Below are 15,521 nucleotides of genomic sequence, written 5' to 3' on the forward strand. Positions count from 1 at the left end.
TTCTTTAAAGCACTTAGACACGTTTTAATGTTCAGCTGCTGCTATAGGACTGAAATCATGAAGCTCATCACAGCCTGGAAGGAGAGCCATGATATCCATATGCAGAAACATCTTTGGGATGTGCCATTGGAGACTGGGTAGTCAGCTGAAATTTACTAATTAATGTATAAAGATCTTGTCAGGGCATTTGGTAGATCCACTGTTGCTTACTTGCTTTTTGTACAGTGGCTTAGTGAAATGGTGGTGACTGATCAGTTTGGACCATGATGTTTCTCTCATTTTCTTGTGGTGCTTGTTGAAGGCAGTAGCAGATTTTATAGAGTTTTTGGCTGTTGAATCATGCTTCCCTAGGTGCTAATGCTGTTAGTGTCACCTTGTTAGAGGGTTTAATGTGTTGGTGAAATTAATCTCCAAAAGGAGAGAACTCTGCTCCTTTCCTACAAGAATTAAGGCTTTTCAGTACTCAGAGAACAGGATGATTATACAGGTGAACTTTAGGTCACTCTGGGTGTCTGATTGAATATTCAGCTGCCTTGTGCATTGCAATATCGTATCTCACACTTCTGATTTTTAGATCTGGGTTGCACAATGCTCATGCATCCTCACTGTGGATGTGGACTATATTAACAAGCATGGCAGTGCAAAGAAATTGGCTCATTGTCCCTGAGACTTGCAAGCTGCTAGCATTTAACCCAGAGGAATTTCTTACCTTAGCTTACCTGTTTCTCTGTTCTCTGTGTTTCTACTACCATCTCTTATCTGGGCAAGGTAGTAAGACATATTTTTGAGAATCTTTGAGCACTGTGCTTGCAGACACCAACAACAAAGAAGAGTAAATGCTCTGAGTTGCTTATTGTCAAGCTGGAGAGACAATGAAGAGTTTTGACCAGATGTCCAAGCAGACTGGAATCACTTGAAATGCTTCCAAGACACAGCTTCTTCTGACCAAAATGCAGATTTTGCCACTGAAGGTGTAACCTCAGGGCTGATGGTTTCTGTGTAGTTTCCAGGCAGCAGAAGCCATCTGGTGCTGTTCCTGTACATCCTGGTACACATATGGCTGAAGGATTTTGCCCCATCCTCTACCAAAAGCCTGTCCTGTGAGCAGCTGGAAGCTATACATAGACAGGGTGTACCAACTCTCTGATAAAATTACTAGGAGTACAAAAGCTAATTAATCATTCATTGCCTGTGCATTCTAATTAGAGCAGTCTAAGTGAGTGCTTTGTGCTTCTAGCAGTTGCAGGCACTGAAGATCCTGTATAGCTTTCCAGAGATGTAGGGGCAAAGCATGGGCCCTGTTTTATAAATAGAGAAGCTATGGACTGAGGGTGAGCTTGTCAGGGGTTTTCATTCTTGTCACAGCCTTACTGCCATTCCCAAACCTTCAAGCTAAATGCACTGATTGTCAAAGTTGAGTTGTAGAAACGTACTCCACTTATCCTCAGCTTTTGCTGGAGTGTCCTTGCAAAGGAAGAAAACACAAGAGCAGTCCTGTCACCATTCACAGATGGGCAGTCCTGAAGATTTTTGCCTCATTCTTTACTCCAGTGTATTTTATAAAAAGATGTAACAGGGTTAAAACCAGAAAAAGTCAAGCCTTGGTATACCTGTTTCTGTTGAGATCCACAAGTTAAAGTGACAGAAGAGAGAAACCAAAACTGGAACTCTAGCAGATATGAAAAACTGATAAATGACTTCTAAGCATTGGTGCTGTTTTGAGACTGCTGAGAGCTTCAGGAAGAAAAGATTATTTCAGTGTCTACTTCTTGGAACTTAGGAGTTTTTGTTTGTTTTTTGACGGTTTTATGAGATGTTGAAACACTGCATTGCATAACTGCTTCAGTCCTTCCCTGTTGCTTTCAGGGTTTTGTTCTGCTTAGCTTTGTAGATAATTTTGCCTGTTAAGCCCCACCTGACTGGTTTTATTCACCAATTACACAAGACAGAAAGCCAGGAATAAACTTCACCTTTTGTACTCTTCATCTCAACGCAGTGATACATCTTCTCTAAGGAGTGAATAATGGTGTTGTGGTGCTTTGGAAGTTAAATGTATAGCAACCACTAAAACACCTAATATTTTGATGTGAGGAAGGGATGGGAGGTCAGCAAAGAAGTAGTTGTCAGATAGATGTTTTTGGTATGTCATATAAGCTGAGAGATGGTACATTCAGTGATTTGGCAACTGACAGTGACCTGGGACCCTTGTTGGACTGCCTGGGCAGCCTGTGATCCCAGGAGAGGCTGGCTTTTTTCCATCTCTGGAAAGAAACATGTCTGAGTGTATAAAACTTGAAACTATTTGGCATTTACATTTCTTCATGACTTTTCAGGCAAACTGCTATTGACAAGGTCTCAGGAATGTATTGTGGTAAGATGAGCCATACATCACCTTTCTAAAGGCAAAGAGCTTCACCTCCAAGGCAGGCATAGGTTTTTTTTCTGTCTGTGGTTATGCAGGTGAGACTGTTCTCTGTTCCAGTGGTGAGCAGTGCAGTCACTGAAGGCTTTCAGTGACACAGGGCAGCCTTTCAAAACGAGCTGGTATTTATTTGTCTCTTGGGATGGCACGTAGAGCAATGTCACATTTGTGTTGCCAAATTAAACTTCAGATGGAGCCAAAGGGGACTGAAAGAACCTGGAATTTCTAGACCTATTGGGTGTCCTCTCAGTGTCCCAGTGTGTGAAGTCCTTGCCACAGCCACATACCTCAAGGTACTCTTTCCCTATTTGCTGTACTGCTGTGGTCAGAATCCTGCCTCCTCCAGCTCCTGATGCTAATCTTTGGTCCCTGGAGTCTTCTTTCACCTCCCCAAGGTGCTTGAGTGATTCAGGGTCAGCTCCTGCAGGAAATAAGACTTACTGTGACAAACACTGCTTTCCCAGGGAAGTGTTTTACATGGCTGCAGGCAGCAAAACAGTGTCTGCTGTGGGTGCCCCAGCATCTCATATTGTCCATGTTTGCTGTTTTGTCAGACTCATGATGCTCCCTGGAGTGTTTGGTGGTGTGCAGGGAGCAGCTTTGGGCTGGCTGGTGACTTTGGGACCACTTTTAGGAACTCAGGGGCTCTGGCTAACAGACAAGTCTCAGTGCACCCTTCCAGCAGGGGTGAAGTGGTCCTCCTCATTTTCTCCTAATTTTCTCATGAAAACCATCATGGGGTTCATAAATCAAAGGGTTTTGCTGGGAGAAGTGGATGGCTTTGTCCTGCTCTCCTTTTGATGGTATGATCCTCTCCAGCAGCAGCTTTAGTTCTGGACCTTGAGGTTGCAGAAGCACCTGTGTGAACTCAGGTGGTGTGTTGGGCACAGTGCAGCAGGTAATGTTTGCCTTGCTGGGTGTCTGAGAGGAAGAGACCAGAGTCACATGTGCTGCTGGGACACCTTGTCTGCTGGCTGTCATTGACCTTGATCAGCCCTTACAGCTGCTGGTTGTTTAGAGCTCTCCGATAAAAATAGGGTCCCTCGTTTATATATATATATATATTTATGTATATGTAAATGAACATGAACCAGACTGCCAAAGCAGTGCTATAGTTGGGTGCTTGTGGGCCCAAGTGGGAAGCTGTGTGTCTAAACTGAGTTACCACCCTCAAACCTGGCAGTGGGACTGGGTGAAATGAGTGCTGCTGCAAAGAGCTGCAGGGTGTTACTGGGTGGCAGGTCTCAAGCCCTCCTAAGATGTTTGTGTGCTTGTTACTTGTAAACTGCCCCTCTGTTGCCATGAAGTATTTTGAGTGAAATGAAGCAATTTCCTCAGCTAGAATATATAGTTAAATAGTTGTCACCTTTTTCTTCAAAAATATCCATTAGGGATTTTTCTCCTCATTTTCTCATTCCCGAACACAGAAGGCAAGCCCTCCTAGGGGTACCTTTTTCTACAGTCATTTAAGACATGCAGATTAATTGGTAAGCAGGTTTTGGTGCTAAGTGTGTTAATGATTTCTGGATGCCTGTAATGTGGGGTATCATTTTTATGGAATGACATGTAATGACCCTTTCCTCTCATGTCCCAGGCAAGTGGGATTTCACTAATACTGATCACTGCCTTGCAGCTTACAGGGTGAAATATTTCTTCGTCCACTTGGAAGACTTGTATTTGTTCAGGGGAAAAAAAGGAAAGCAACTTTGCTTCTTTCTGGCATGCAGGGAACTTTGCCATCAGTTGTGTGGTTTTATTGAAAAACAAGATGTTTTTTCATGCCCCTTTGTAAAAATTGTGTAATGAGCAAGATTTGGTTAAAGATGTTTTTAGAGTAGTTCTTAAACCTGCTTCAGTTGCCTAACGTGCTGTAATGATGAAAAGTCAATTGTGGGTTGTCTTCCAGAGGACTTGAGTGATGATTTATTTAAAAAATTTTATTCCTTCCTCTCATTTTGCTTCCTTTATATGGTACTTTTTTTAAATGAGTGTTTGACAGTGATAGTAATGGGTTGATAGGTTCAGACTTGTTCCAAGGTCAGCATGGAGGGTGTTGTAACACATACCCATCAAGCTATAAATCAAGGTGAGGTGAATGGGTTGTGGATGACATCCAGCTTTCTGGATGACTTATCTTCATTGGACATGGGAGCTGTGGAAGGTCAAATATGTTTTACAAGGTCTGCTATCTTCTCAGTGTTGGGTGATCCCTGAATCAAAACTGAGTGGTGTCAATTCTGGGATATCTGTTCCTGAATAACCTGATAGGTTTTCCTGTGTGTCTGAGGCTGGCTGCCATTGTGCTTGAGGCACGTATACCTGCCTGCCTTCCGTGACCTTCAAACCAGGCTTTCAGAAGAGTTCAGCAATGGCACATTTTCAGTAAACCTGATGCTTTTTCTCCTGTTTAAAAAGTAAATTGGGGATCAGGGCGCGCCCCTGAATGGCTTTGCGCAGGGGTTTGCGCAACCCTGGTGTCCGTGTGTCACTGTGGGATGAGTGCTGTGAGCAGAGACATTGTCCCTGCTCAGCAGTGACACATTTTCAGTAAACCTGGTGCTTTTTCTCCTGTAGGACACGTTTTAAAACTAAACTGGGGATCAGGGCGCCCACCTGAATGGCTTTGCGCGGGGATTTGCGCAGCCCTGGTGTCTGTGTGTCACTGTGGGACAGGTGCTGTGAGCATCACGTTGTCCCTGTGTTCTGCAGAGCCGATCGGGGCGCTGGCCGGGCAGCACATCGTGCACGTGGCCTGTGGGGAGTCGCACAGCGTGGCCCTCAGCGACCAGGGCCAGCTCTTCTCCTGGGGCGCCGGCAGCGATGGGCAGCTGGGGCTCACCACCATAGAGGATGCAGTGACAGTGCCAAGGTAAGCCTTCAGCAGGGTCAGCTCTCCTCAGGGAAGCTCCTTGGAGGGTTGCTCACCAAGGGTTGGTCAGCAAGGGTTGTGGTGGAACCCAGGACATTCCTCTGGCTGCCCTGGAGGACTCGAGACCCTGGCACGGAGTCAAAGACACCTGTGCCTTTGATTTTAACCCATGGAAACAATCACCAACTTTGTATGAAGATGTACAAGCCACAAGAGTTTAAGTAGAATGTTTGTTAATTTCTATGTGAAAAGGCAGAATTTTGGGGTTTTAGAATGGGAGTTCAGGAGGCAAGATGGAGGGATTTGGGTGTGTCTTGTCCTTCCTCCTGTTTCTTCTTAGCCTCCATCTTCTGCTGTGATGGTGGCACTTTTAGATTGCTCTAGGGTAGAGGGGAACTGCCTAACATAGGTGATAGGTATTGAAAATTATTGTAAATAAAGTACACGTAGTTTTTAGTATAAAAAGATAACACCGCCCTGATGGCAGTCAGTGTGCCTCAAGCTGACCTGCCAGACAGACCCTCAGCAGGTGAGAGAAAGAATGTTATAGATAAGAAAAAATAAACAACCTTGAGAGTGACAGCCAAGGAATCCCATCTTCTTCTTCAGTCTCAGGGCTGGGAAAAAGAGACTTTCTAACACCTCGGGGTCATCTCGACACCAGAGACCTCACCAGGGTTGCTCACTTTCTCTCAGTGTGGCAGGAATAGGGCCCTTCTCATGTTGGGATAAAGGTGATTCCTTCTCCTTGTCACTGCTGCTCCCTGAGCCCTGCAAGTCCTCAGGAGGTTTGGTCTGAACAGACCTTCTGCCCTGTGCTTAGCTTCCTCCATAAAAAATGCCACAGTGTTCTGCACAGAACAAGGAGGTGCATGAAGGAGTATTTAAAATCAGAAATGCTGTTTGTACTTCAAGGTGTTTTATCATGCTGTGTTGACAGCAGATGCAGTCTCATTTGGTGTGCCACTGCAGATCCAGTGCAAAGCAGAAGTTTGGAATGTCTCTCTAGGATGGCTGTCTTTGTCAAAACAGAATTTAAAAGAAGAGTTTCAATGACAAAAGATTAATATTTGAGCTGAAGGGCTCCATGGGAAGACAGTCCTTAACTTGCATGTGGTTCTGATAAAACAGAGAGAGGCTCTCATAGCAATGCGTTAGTGCCATTTTAAAAATAACATTTTTGTGGAATAACTTGAACCTTTGACGTGCTATTTTCTGTACAAAGCACTGAAGAGGGTTTGGTGCTGTAACTCACCGGATCTGCTAGGCCCATAACAGCATGAAAAATGTCAGTGCCTGAAAAAGAATAGTGAAAGAGACACCAAGAACCAGCTATTTTCACCATTTCCAGATGGTTGGATTCAGTGTTATAGCAGGAAATGTAGTTGAGTTACTAGTTGAGTGTCTAGAGGTCTCCACAGATTTGCATCTATTACATATGGATCTGTATTGCCTTCAAGGCACTGTTCCTCAGTTCAAACCCATGGATTTTGTGTGTATATACACCAGGTATCTGAGTGGAAATGGTAATTTTTGTCTAAGGTGATACTGTATTTGTGGACACTTACTCTAAAATCATGTTGTCATCTTTAGGTTGATAAAGAAATTGAACCAACAGACGATACTACAGGTTTCCTGTGGAAATTGGCATTGCCTGGCTCTGGCAGCAGGTACTGTAACATCTGTTATTAATTACCAAAATTTGTGCTGTTATTTTGCACAGTGTCCAAGACTGCATATTTCTGCATAATAAATCAAGGACATCTCATATTCTGACTGCTTTTGGGCCAAATGGGATGCTATAAAATGGATCAGGTACCATGAATATTGAGGAAGAGCTTTGCCAATACTATGAAGAAAGAAAACATTACACACAGACCACCCACTGTCTCACTGGTGAATGATGGCAGGAATGCTTGAAAGCTTTCCATCTTGATTTAGAAAAATGTGTGTAATTAATTCCTTTGTGTTGAAATTTTCCTTGGCTGTTACTGTTTTATGTGAAATGAGGACTGTTTTTATTGCACTGTTTGTTACAGCAGTTGTATTTTGTGTTTTGCACTTAGTTGCTTGTGTGTTCATTTGCCTGGTGGCTTCAGGCCATGCTCTTTTTTTTTTTAGCAGAGAATGTCTCTCTTGATTTTGCTTTTTTTCTTTTCATCATGTGGCTTGGGTGGGAGCAAAGCCTCCAGGACTGTTTATTTTTAATTTTGGCAAACTTGCATTTCTGTTGGCTAACTTTCTCTTTCTTTCCTTGTTTCAGATGGCCAGTTCTTCACGTGGGGGCAGAACAGCTATGGTCAGCTGGGCTTGGGCAAAGAATGTCCCTCCCAAGCCAGTCCACAGCGAGTCAAGTCTCTAGATGGGATCCCTTTGGCTCAGGTTGCTGCAGGTGGAGCCCACAGTTTTGCCCTTTCTCTCTCAGGAGCTGTGTTTGGCTGGGGGAAGAACAGCTCAGGACAGCTGGGACTAAGTGATGAACGAGGTATGAAAATTCTGCTCCTAGGTGAGAGAAGGACAGACTCCTTTGCCTGGTGTCTCCTGTTGCATTGGCAGTGTATTTTTACTGAGTGGGTCTGTAGCACTCAGCAGCTCCTCCTGGGATGAGATGGCACAGAAAGTCTCTGTCTCTTCAGGCTTTTCATACCTAGTAGAAATAGAAACATGTTTTTTCCCCTTGTGGGTGTTCATTTAAGTGAGGAGGGTTAAAAAGGGAGGTCTTTGAAGTGTGACTGTCAACATGCAGATATCAAAGAAAGTGCTCATATTCTTCCTCCCTCTTCTCAAAAATACTTTGCCCATATTTTGTTTGTTTGAAGTTGGTTGGAGCAAAGGCTTTCCTTGCAGAACAGCAGGCTGAACCCATCTCCTCATTTCCCAACATGGTTTTGACTGGTGAGCAGCTATATGCTTCAAAAGGATGGCAGCACTGAATATCTCAGTACTGTAAAATGTTGTCTAGTTTATTTGTTGCACAGTTTACCAGACACATAGGGCCAATGGTGGTTTTCTAATCTGAAAAGCCCAGATCTCTTCTGCTTGTTGTTCACACACTCTTTAACTTTTTGGAATAAAACAAGTGAATGGAAGGTTTTCTTTGGAGCTTCAAATCAGCCTCCTTATTGGTTTCTGCATAATTTCTGAGCAGATTTGAGTATCTAGGCAGGTTTCTGAGTGTAGATGTGATACCTAGCATACACCTAGATACCTTGTACTGTCTGTAAAGTAGGGCTGATCTAATGGAAGAGCAGCAGTGTCCTTTCCATGTAAACTGGCAGATAAATGCTTCTAATTGAAACAAAGCTGCAGTTTACATATGAGAGGCTTACACTGACATGGGGCTAATCTTAAATGAACAGAATAGGCATCAGCTTGTGGGATGGTGCTGGCCAGGGATCATATTCTGCTTCCCCCTCAGTGCCTGGCATTGTAGTAAATATGTGGTATTTATGGTAAGTGAATCATGATAAGACAGTGTGAATAAGACTTGTCAAACATGAACAGCAAGGTCTGTAAACATGGGTATTCTGCAGCACTGTTATTATTAACAATTATGCTGTAGAGAGAAGCGTCATTGCTGTGAAAAGAAAGATCAGAGTGCTAAAATACAGAAAAAGATAAATCAAAAATATGCTCTCAATTCTAACCTCACAGAAGTGTGACTGTTTTTCTCTCACTACCCAGTAAAAAAGCAGCTTTCAAATCCTAAGGTGAGAATCTTAAGAAATTAGTAACTTCTATAGGTAGAAACCTGACTTTTTGTTGGTATGGAATAAGCAGCTGCTCCCCTTAATATCTAGTTGTTTTGGGGTGCCTACTGCTCCTTGAAGTGCTTAGCTTTTATTTTTACTGTATTCATCCCTGGGAGACAGACTTTAAATGGTTAGGGGTGGCAGAGTGGAGGAGAAAAGCATCATTTAATGGTTGGTTGTGATTAACCTTTGCAAGCAGGAGGATCTTCTGCTTAAAGGATGACAAGAGAAGGAAAGCTGAGTATTTAAATACACATTGGGATTCAGCTTACCACGTGTCTTGCACAAGTGTCTCCCACATGTCAGGGTTGTTCTATATGGAAAAAGTCTAAATAAGGTTTTAGAAACAAATATTTGCAGTCATCCCTGAGGAGTGTGAAGTGGAGCATGAAGCTGAAGGTGGGTGTATCTAGGCTGCACTTACCATGTCTCCCAAACAGCAAATGCATGTTGAATTTATACAAGATAATCAACATGTGCACTCTTGCTCTGGACAACTTTGTTTGAGTCAGTCAAACCTTTTAAGAATTCGAGGGGAAAAGCATCAGTGAAGTACTCAAGGCCATGTGGGGCCTTTTTCTCCACAGTTGTTAAAGGTTTCCCTTGTGCTCATGGACCACATCTGAAAATCAGACTGGCAGTGCTTTTCTTGGACGTGCAGGTTTGTGTTTGTGGAGCAGCTGCTCTATTTCCTTTGGCTTCGTTGCAGACCGAGAGTCCCCATGTCACGTGAAGCTGCTGCGCTCTCAGAAGGTTGTTTACATCAGCTGTGGAGAGGAGCACACTGCAGTCCTGACAAAGGTAAAGGTGCTGACCTGGGAACCCTGGCCACTGGCTCACCTGCCTGGTGGTTTCACAGTAGCTTTCTGTGTAGTGGTAGAAAAACACAGATAACTTACTGTATTCCTTCTGACCCCAGTAAAAGAAACTAAATGGAAAGTATAGCCTCATTATTTATTCTGAGTATCATTCCCAACACAGTCCTTTGCTGGTTTTGCAGGTGGTGATGTTAATAATCCATGGCAGCAAATAGCAAAACTCAGGTGAATAACTTAAAAAGAATAGCTTTGGGAGGAAAAAAAATTATCCAAAGGGGTGAAAATAGCATTTTGTTGGAAAATAGAGTAATACTGTGCATTAGAGTAAGATGGAAACTAAAATGAATGAGTGTTTAAATTTAACATTAGCAGTCACAACATTTACAAGAGGTTATCAGTTCCAAACCTGCTGCTTCCTAGTGGTGTATAATTTAGTGGCCAGAGGACAGGGCTAGGGTTTGAAGGGGAGCAGCTCAGTTCTTGCCTTGGCTCTGCCACTTTGTGGTTGTTGCTTCCTGTTTTGGAGCCTCGGTGTTTTCCACTGTAAAATGAATTAAACAACTGACTTTGGGATTCCTGTGGGGAAAAATGACATTGTAGAGACCTAGTTCTGTAGGAGCTTGTCTAGTGCAGAGATAACCTGAAGATAATTCTGTTAGTTTCTGATGGGTGGCAAGGTTGCTTGTTTGAAAGCTGCATTAGCAGAACCCAAGTTTCTTTTCTGAATCTTTTGAAGATCACCATCAGTCTCTGCCTAAGCTTTGAGCTCATACTGAAACTGTAGTCAGAGAGATGCTGCTGGGCTCTGGGTCCCTAAATGGAGACTCTGCTGTTTGGTTTGCTAACAGAGTGGAGGGGTGTTCACCTTCGGTGCAGGTTCCTGCGGGCAGCTGGGCCACGACTCCATGAATGATGAGGTGAACCCCCGAAGAGTTCTCGAGCTCATGGGCAGTGAAGTGTCCCAGATTGCTTGTGGCAGGTGAGTCCTGTGTGCAGTCAGAAGCTTTTCCTTGGTGGAGGTTAATGCTGTATTGAATCATGCAGATAGGAGAAAATAGTCCTGCTTCTGCATTCTATGTATCAAAGCTAAAGGATTTTAAATCTTACTTTCCATGAGAATTTTAAGACCCTCTAAACTCGATGGTTTTTTAATTGGGGTTGTACCCTGCACTCTAACCTGTAAAAGATACCTTCCCAACTTAATAATTCAGCAAGACTGTAGAGCAGAAGCCCCTTTGGTCACAAGTTTCCAGGCTCTTTAATGAAAAGTGAGTTAGCAGCACTGGTGCTGTGTGGTTGCCTTTCAGAATGTACAGGCTTAGCAAGTGACTAAGCTGATCCTGTGAGCCTGATACCAGCTGCGTGTCTGCACAGGCTGCTCTTTGTCCTTTCTACCTAAAGGGCTTCATCCCACAAACTGGTGCCATCAGGTGGCAAAAACTGAGCATTGGTGCCCATGTAAAGGTGCTGCTTGGCACCAGCTTCTGGCCTAGGAAAAATGACAGTAAGTTCTAGGCTGCATTTGGTTTGGTTTTGGGGTTTTTTTTTGTTTGGTTTTGGTCTTTGGGGTTTTTTTTCTTAATTTATTGTTAAACAAGGCCCAAACTCTGTGCCCATCTCTTACAGACATCACACTTTAGCCTTTGTGCCTTCTTCAGGAATGATCTATGCATTTGGCTGTGGAACAAGAGGCCAGCTGGGAACAGGGCACACTTGCAATGTGAAGTGTCCCTCTCCTGTCAAGGGTCACTGGGCAGCTCACAATGGGCAACTCTCAGGGAAACCTGGTATGTACTGTGCTCGATTTGAAATGGCAGATGAACATAAAAAACTTCACCCATCTTAACATTGTTCTGTGAACTTTCTGGAAATGCCAAAAGAAAGCCATCCTATTGTCCCCAATGCACTGTGGTCGTTTCTGGGTGACCTTTTGCTCTCTCTGTTAATGTGTGCTATTTCCCTTTCTCTTTTTATGGCAGAGCTCAGCATCTGGCAATCTTTAGACTTCATGAAATTGTACTGATACTTTACTAATACTGTTCCAAACACTTTGTTCTCTCTTTAAAGCCCCTATTGCAGTTTAAAAATGACAACTTTCCCCTCCTGTGTACCTCTTATGAAAGTGCTACAGTGCTTAAGTTCCAGCTGATTTCAGCAGGGCCTTCAAAGAACCCAGGTGCTCCTTGTAGATGTACTGGCAGTGCAAATGGGACGGGAGAAAGTATAAATAGGGTCTTGCATTCATCAGCCTCTAACACAGCTCTGTCTTTCTCAAACAGATGCCTGTAAATACCACATTGTTAAACATATCTTCTCTGGAGGAGACCAAACTTTTGTGCTTTGCTCCAAATACGAGGTAAACCAAATGGAAGTATCTTTTCAGGTCTTCTCCCCTGTCCCAGCATTCACAACACAGTTTTTGTTTTTGCTAAAATCTTCTGGAATGGAAGTATTTCTTTGGACTCCATTCTGCCTTACAAACCTTACCAGCTCTGACAGTTTTTACAGGGATTTCCAATTTCAGTGGCTGAAAGTTGCCCTTCTTTAGAGGCCCATCAAAGCCATTGGGAAGACACTGATTCCAGTTTAATCAGCTGGGAGGGGAATCCAGTCTTTGCAGATTGGAAGCAGGAGGCTGTTTTCCACTTGTGGCACTGGCTTCTGCATGGTTGGTGTGTAGGACCATCAGCCACATACAATGGGATTTTGTCAATCAGTGCTGGATGGAGGGCTGAATGCTGAATTGGTTTTTCTGCTTCTGTCTTCTTTTTTCTTTCGAGAAGTGTTTGGGATAAACTTTTGAGGCATGGAAATAGGTCTAAAATAACTGTACTAAGCCTATAGTTACATATGACACTATTTATAAGGGCTTTGGTACATCTAGGAAATGATATTTTGATTTTTTATTTTCCTTTTTTTAAAAATATATTTGAGGATCTTTTGTCCCCTCAATTTTTTCATACCTTCCCTTTTGGACTTCTTAGTAATGTCAGAAACTTCTAACCAAACCTTTTCAGAGACCACACTAAGGAAGCTATCAGTTATTTATTAAAACAGGGATTATGGATAGGAAGGAATTGTTTTACTGGCCTTGTCTTTGCTGAAATCTGTATCTTCTCACAGAATTCCTTGCCTGCTGATGATTTCCGGACCATAAATGAAACTCGTTACACCTGTTTAATAAATGATGAAACTATAGATGTCTGGAGGCAAAAGCTTTTAGAAAAGAACAGTTCTAATTCTGTCAAGTAGGTATTGTGGCACTGGACAAGCCTTTTGTTGAAAGTTCTATTGAAATAGTTTTGTTGGCTTCCGTGCCATGCTTTCACTTGAAATTTAGCAACCTTTTCAAGTGTGGTTCTTGGTCGTTTCCAAGGGGAGGAGTTGCCAGTCACAAGGCTGCCAGGTGAGAGCTTCTGAACAAAACCAGAGGAATTTGAGGCTGCCTCAACATTGCAGGTGGTGGGTGGGAACTTGATTTTAAAGTTGTCCTGCATTGTGTGCTTAAAATTCATGAGAAGCAACAAGAACTTGTGAGCAGACTGATAAATTCTTTCCCCAGTGTGCCTGCCATGAGAGGGGCAGAATAGGTGGAAGGGAGGCACTAATTCCTCCTTTCAAAGAGGGACCTTACATGATCCTGAATGAAGTCTTGCCCTCTGTGCCTCTGAAGGGGTTATCCTGACATTGTTTCCCATAAAAGGAAGGGAAGAGAGATGAAGATATTTACTGAGGCATCCATTCATAACCTATATCTCTGTTTTCTTTTCTCTTCCTGCTGCAATCAGTAATGTTGTTCAGATACTGTCCTCAGCTGCCTGCTGGAATGGAAGCTTCTTGGAGAAGAAGTAAGTGCCACATTTCCAGAGGCATGGCTTTCCCTTGATGCAGACTGGAATCCCTTTGCTCCACTCACTTCTGCAGTGGGATTTGATTTTTTGATCAGGCAGGAGATGAGGGCAGAGGATGTTCCCTAAAGGGGTGGGGTGGTCAGAGCTGGGTAAGGAAGGCAAGTGGTCTAAGAGAGTGCATGGTGAGTGTAGTGTAAGTGGCACAGAGATCTTGGAGTTGCCACAGCTGTTATTCTTCCTTATGAAGCAGATACCAATGTCTTTAAAGAGAGGGATAGAAATCAGACATTAAGAGAAATGAGGGATGCCAGGTATCTGAATAGTCTCTCACCCAGCTGAGCTAGCTGGTGCATGTGAAAGTACACTTCCACACAGGCTGCTCTTGAAAACACATTGGGGCAACAAGGAAGTGCTTTCCTTTTAGGTGACATCACACGTGGAAAGTTTTGTGGCCCTGCTTGCAAAAGGAGGAATTTCAAAGGGGTGTAACCCACAATAGGTGGTGACAAGGTTGTAAGACACGTAGCTGAGTCAAAGGCTGTGGGTTGGGAAGGCTTGTGTTGGCTGTGTCTGTAAATGTTGATGAGGTAACAGCATAAGATGAGGAGGAGGAGAAATTTTTCTGGTGATGTGATGAGTAAATGACCTGTAACTAGGTGAAGAAAAACTTACTCTGAGTAATCTTTGCGTAATACATTCCAAGGGCAACTTGAAGATAGTTTGCTAATTATTCTGGTGTTTTTCTGCTTGTCCAGTGGTTTCTTCTCTAGTGTTGTGACATGTTATTGCATCAGGAGAGTTGTGTCATGTTGGTTTAAAACCCTTGTTGAGGTATGCAAGTTGCTGAGTCACTTTAAATGGTCTCACATCTCCTTTGAATGTGGAAATGAGTGGAGTTTATGGCTTCATGAGCCAAATACAGTTGTTCTTCCACTTCAGTGGTGTCTTGGCTAGTGCAGGACTTAACTTCTAAGGAAAATATTCAACCAAGTGAATGTTAAATTCTGAAGGCTTAAATGAGGCTGTATTTAACTATGTACCTTTATACATGAAGGCTCATGTCAGGTGCCCTTGACAGAAATACTCCAGTGCATCCCTCCCGTGTCCTGAGGCCGTGTAGGCCTGTTTGCCTTACAGGATTGGATGGGAGAGCAGCTTTCCCATGGCTGTGTGCCTGAGCACAGCCAGCACTACCTTTGCAGAGCAGAGCCCCAGGTGTGCTCTGTACCACAGTGTGTCTCTGGGGAGCTGATTCTAGCCTGGAGCCTGTGCTTTTATTGGAATAACCATTCTACAGCAGCAGGCTGTGTTCAGCTCCTCATGTGGTTACACCATCAAACTGACAAATGCATCCTGTCTTTAATAGCTACCTTCCCCTTCAGGGTGTCTAATACAGTGCTCTTAAGTCAGTGAAGGAGTCCTGGGGACACCAAAGACTTTGATGAAGTGTTTCTCTGCAAGAATCCCAGCCCTAATGGAGGCCCAGAGGAATTAGGAAGGGAGAGTCTTTGTTTCTAGTCTTATGAATTCTCTAGTGGTCATTTCTCTACTGCTCACTCTCAGGCCATGTCAATACTCGGGTAATGGGGTCTCTTCCTTAACCTTATGCCTGTCTGTGATTTCTGTTTTAAAGAATCGATGAACATTTTAAAACCAGTCCAAAGATCCCAGGGATTGACCTGAACTCCACGAGAGTGCTGTTTGAGAAGCTGATGAACTCCCAGCACTCTATTCTCCTAGAGCAGGTATTGCACTTCTGAGATTTGGATATTCAGAGGGGAAAATTAGGGCTGAAAGTACCAGCAGCAT

The 15,521-nt window shown here is 43.5% G+C and overlaps 1 protein-coding gene across 6 annotated transcripts in view; it reads left to right on the forward strand.

Annotated features, from left to right (window-relative positions):
* HERC3 (HECT and RLD domain containing E3 ubiquitin protein ligase 3) overlaps positions 1 to 15,521 on the forward strand; it is a 44,245-nt gene that overhangs the window by 13,826 nt on the left and 14,898 nt on the right. For 5 of the 6 annotated variants that reach the window (XR_013182011.1, XM_054632656.2, XM_077177062.1 and 2 more), the window contains exons 3-12: positions 5,132 to 5,291; positions 6,885 to 6,961; positions 7,555 to 7,776; positions 9,753 to 9,844; positions 10,710 to 10,840; positions 11,488 to 11,648; positions 12,141 to 12,217; positions 12,985 to 13,109; positions 13,650 to 13,709; positions 15,346 to 15,457. Coding sequence is in view for 4 of the 6 variants with exons in the window: in XM_054632656.2 (XP_054488631.2) it covers positions 5,132 to 5,291; positions 6,885 to 6,961; positions 7,555 to 7,776; positions 9,753 to 9,844; positions 10,710 to 10,840; positions 11,488 to 11,648; positions 12,141 to 12,217; positions 12,985 to 13,109; positions 13,650 to 13,709; positions 15,346 to 15,457 (1,217 nt within the window). In the remaining 2 variants the exon portion in view is untranslated. Of the gene's footprint in view, positions 1 to 5,131; positions 5,292 to 6,884; positions 6,962 to 7,554; positions 7,777 to 9,752; positions 9,845 to 10,709; positions 10,841 to 11,487; positions 11,649 to 12,140; positions 12,218 to 12,984; positions 13,110 to 13,649; positions 13,710 to 15,345; positions 15,458 to 15,521 lie in introns of those variants that run through there. The other variant, XR_013182012.1, reaches the window with a different exon arrangement.

This window comes from Agelaius phoeniceus, chromosome 4, assembly GCF_051311805.1.
Source record: "Agelaius phoeniceus isolate bAgePho1 chromosome 4, bAgePho1.hap1, whole genome shotgun sequence".
Classification (NCBI taxonomy): Eukaryota; Metazoa; Chordata; class Aves; order Passeriformes; family Icteridae; genus Agelaius; species Agelaius phoeniceus.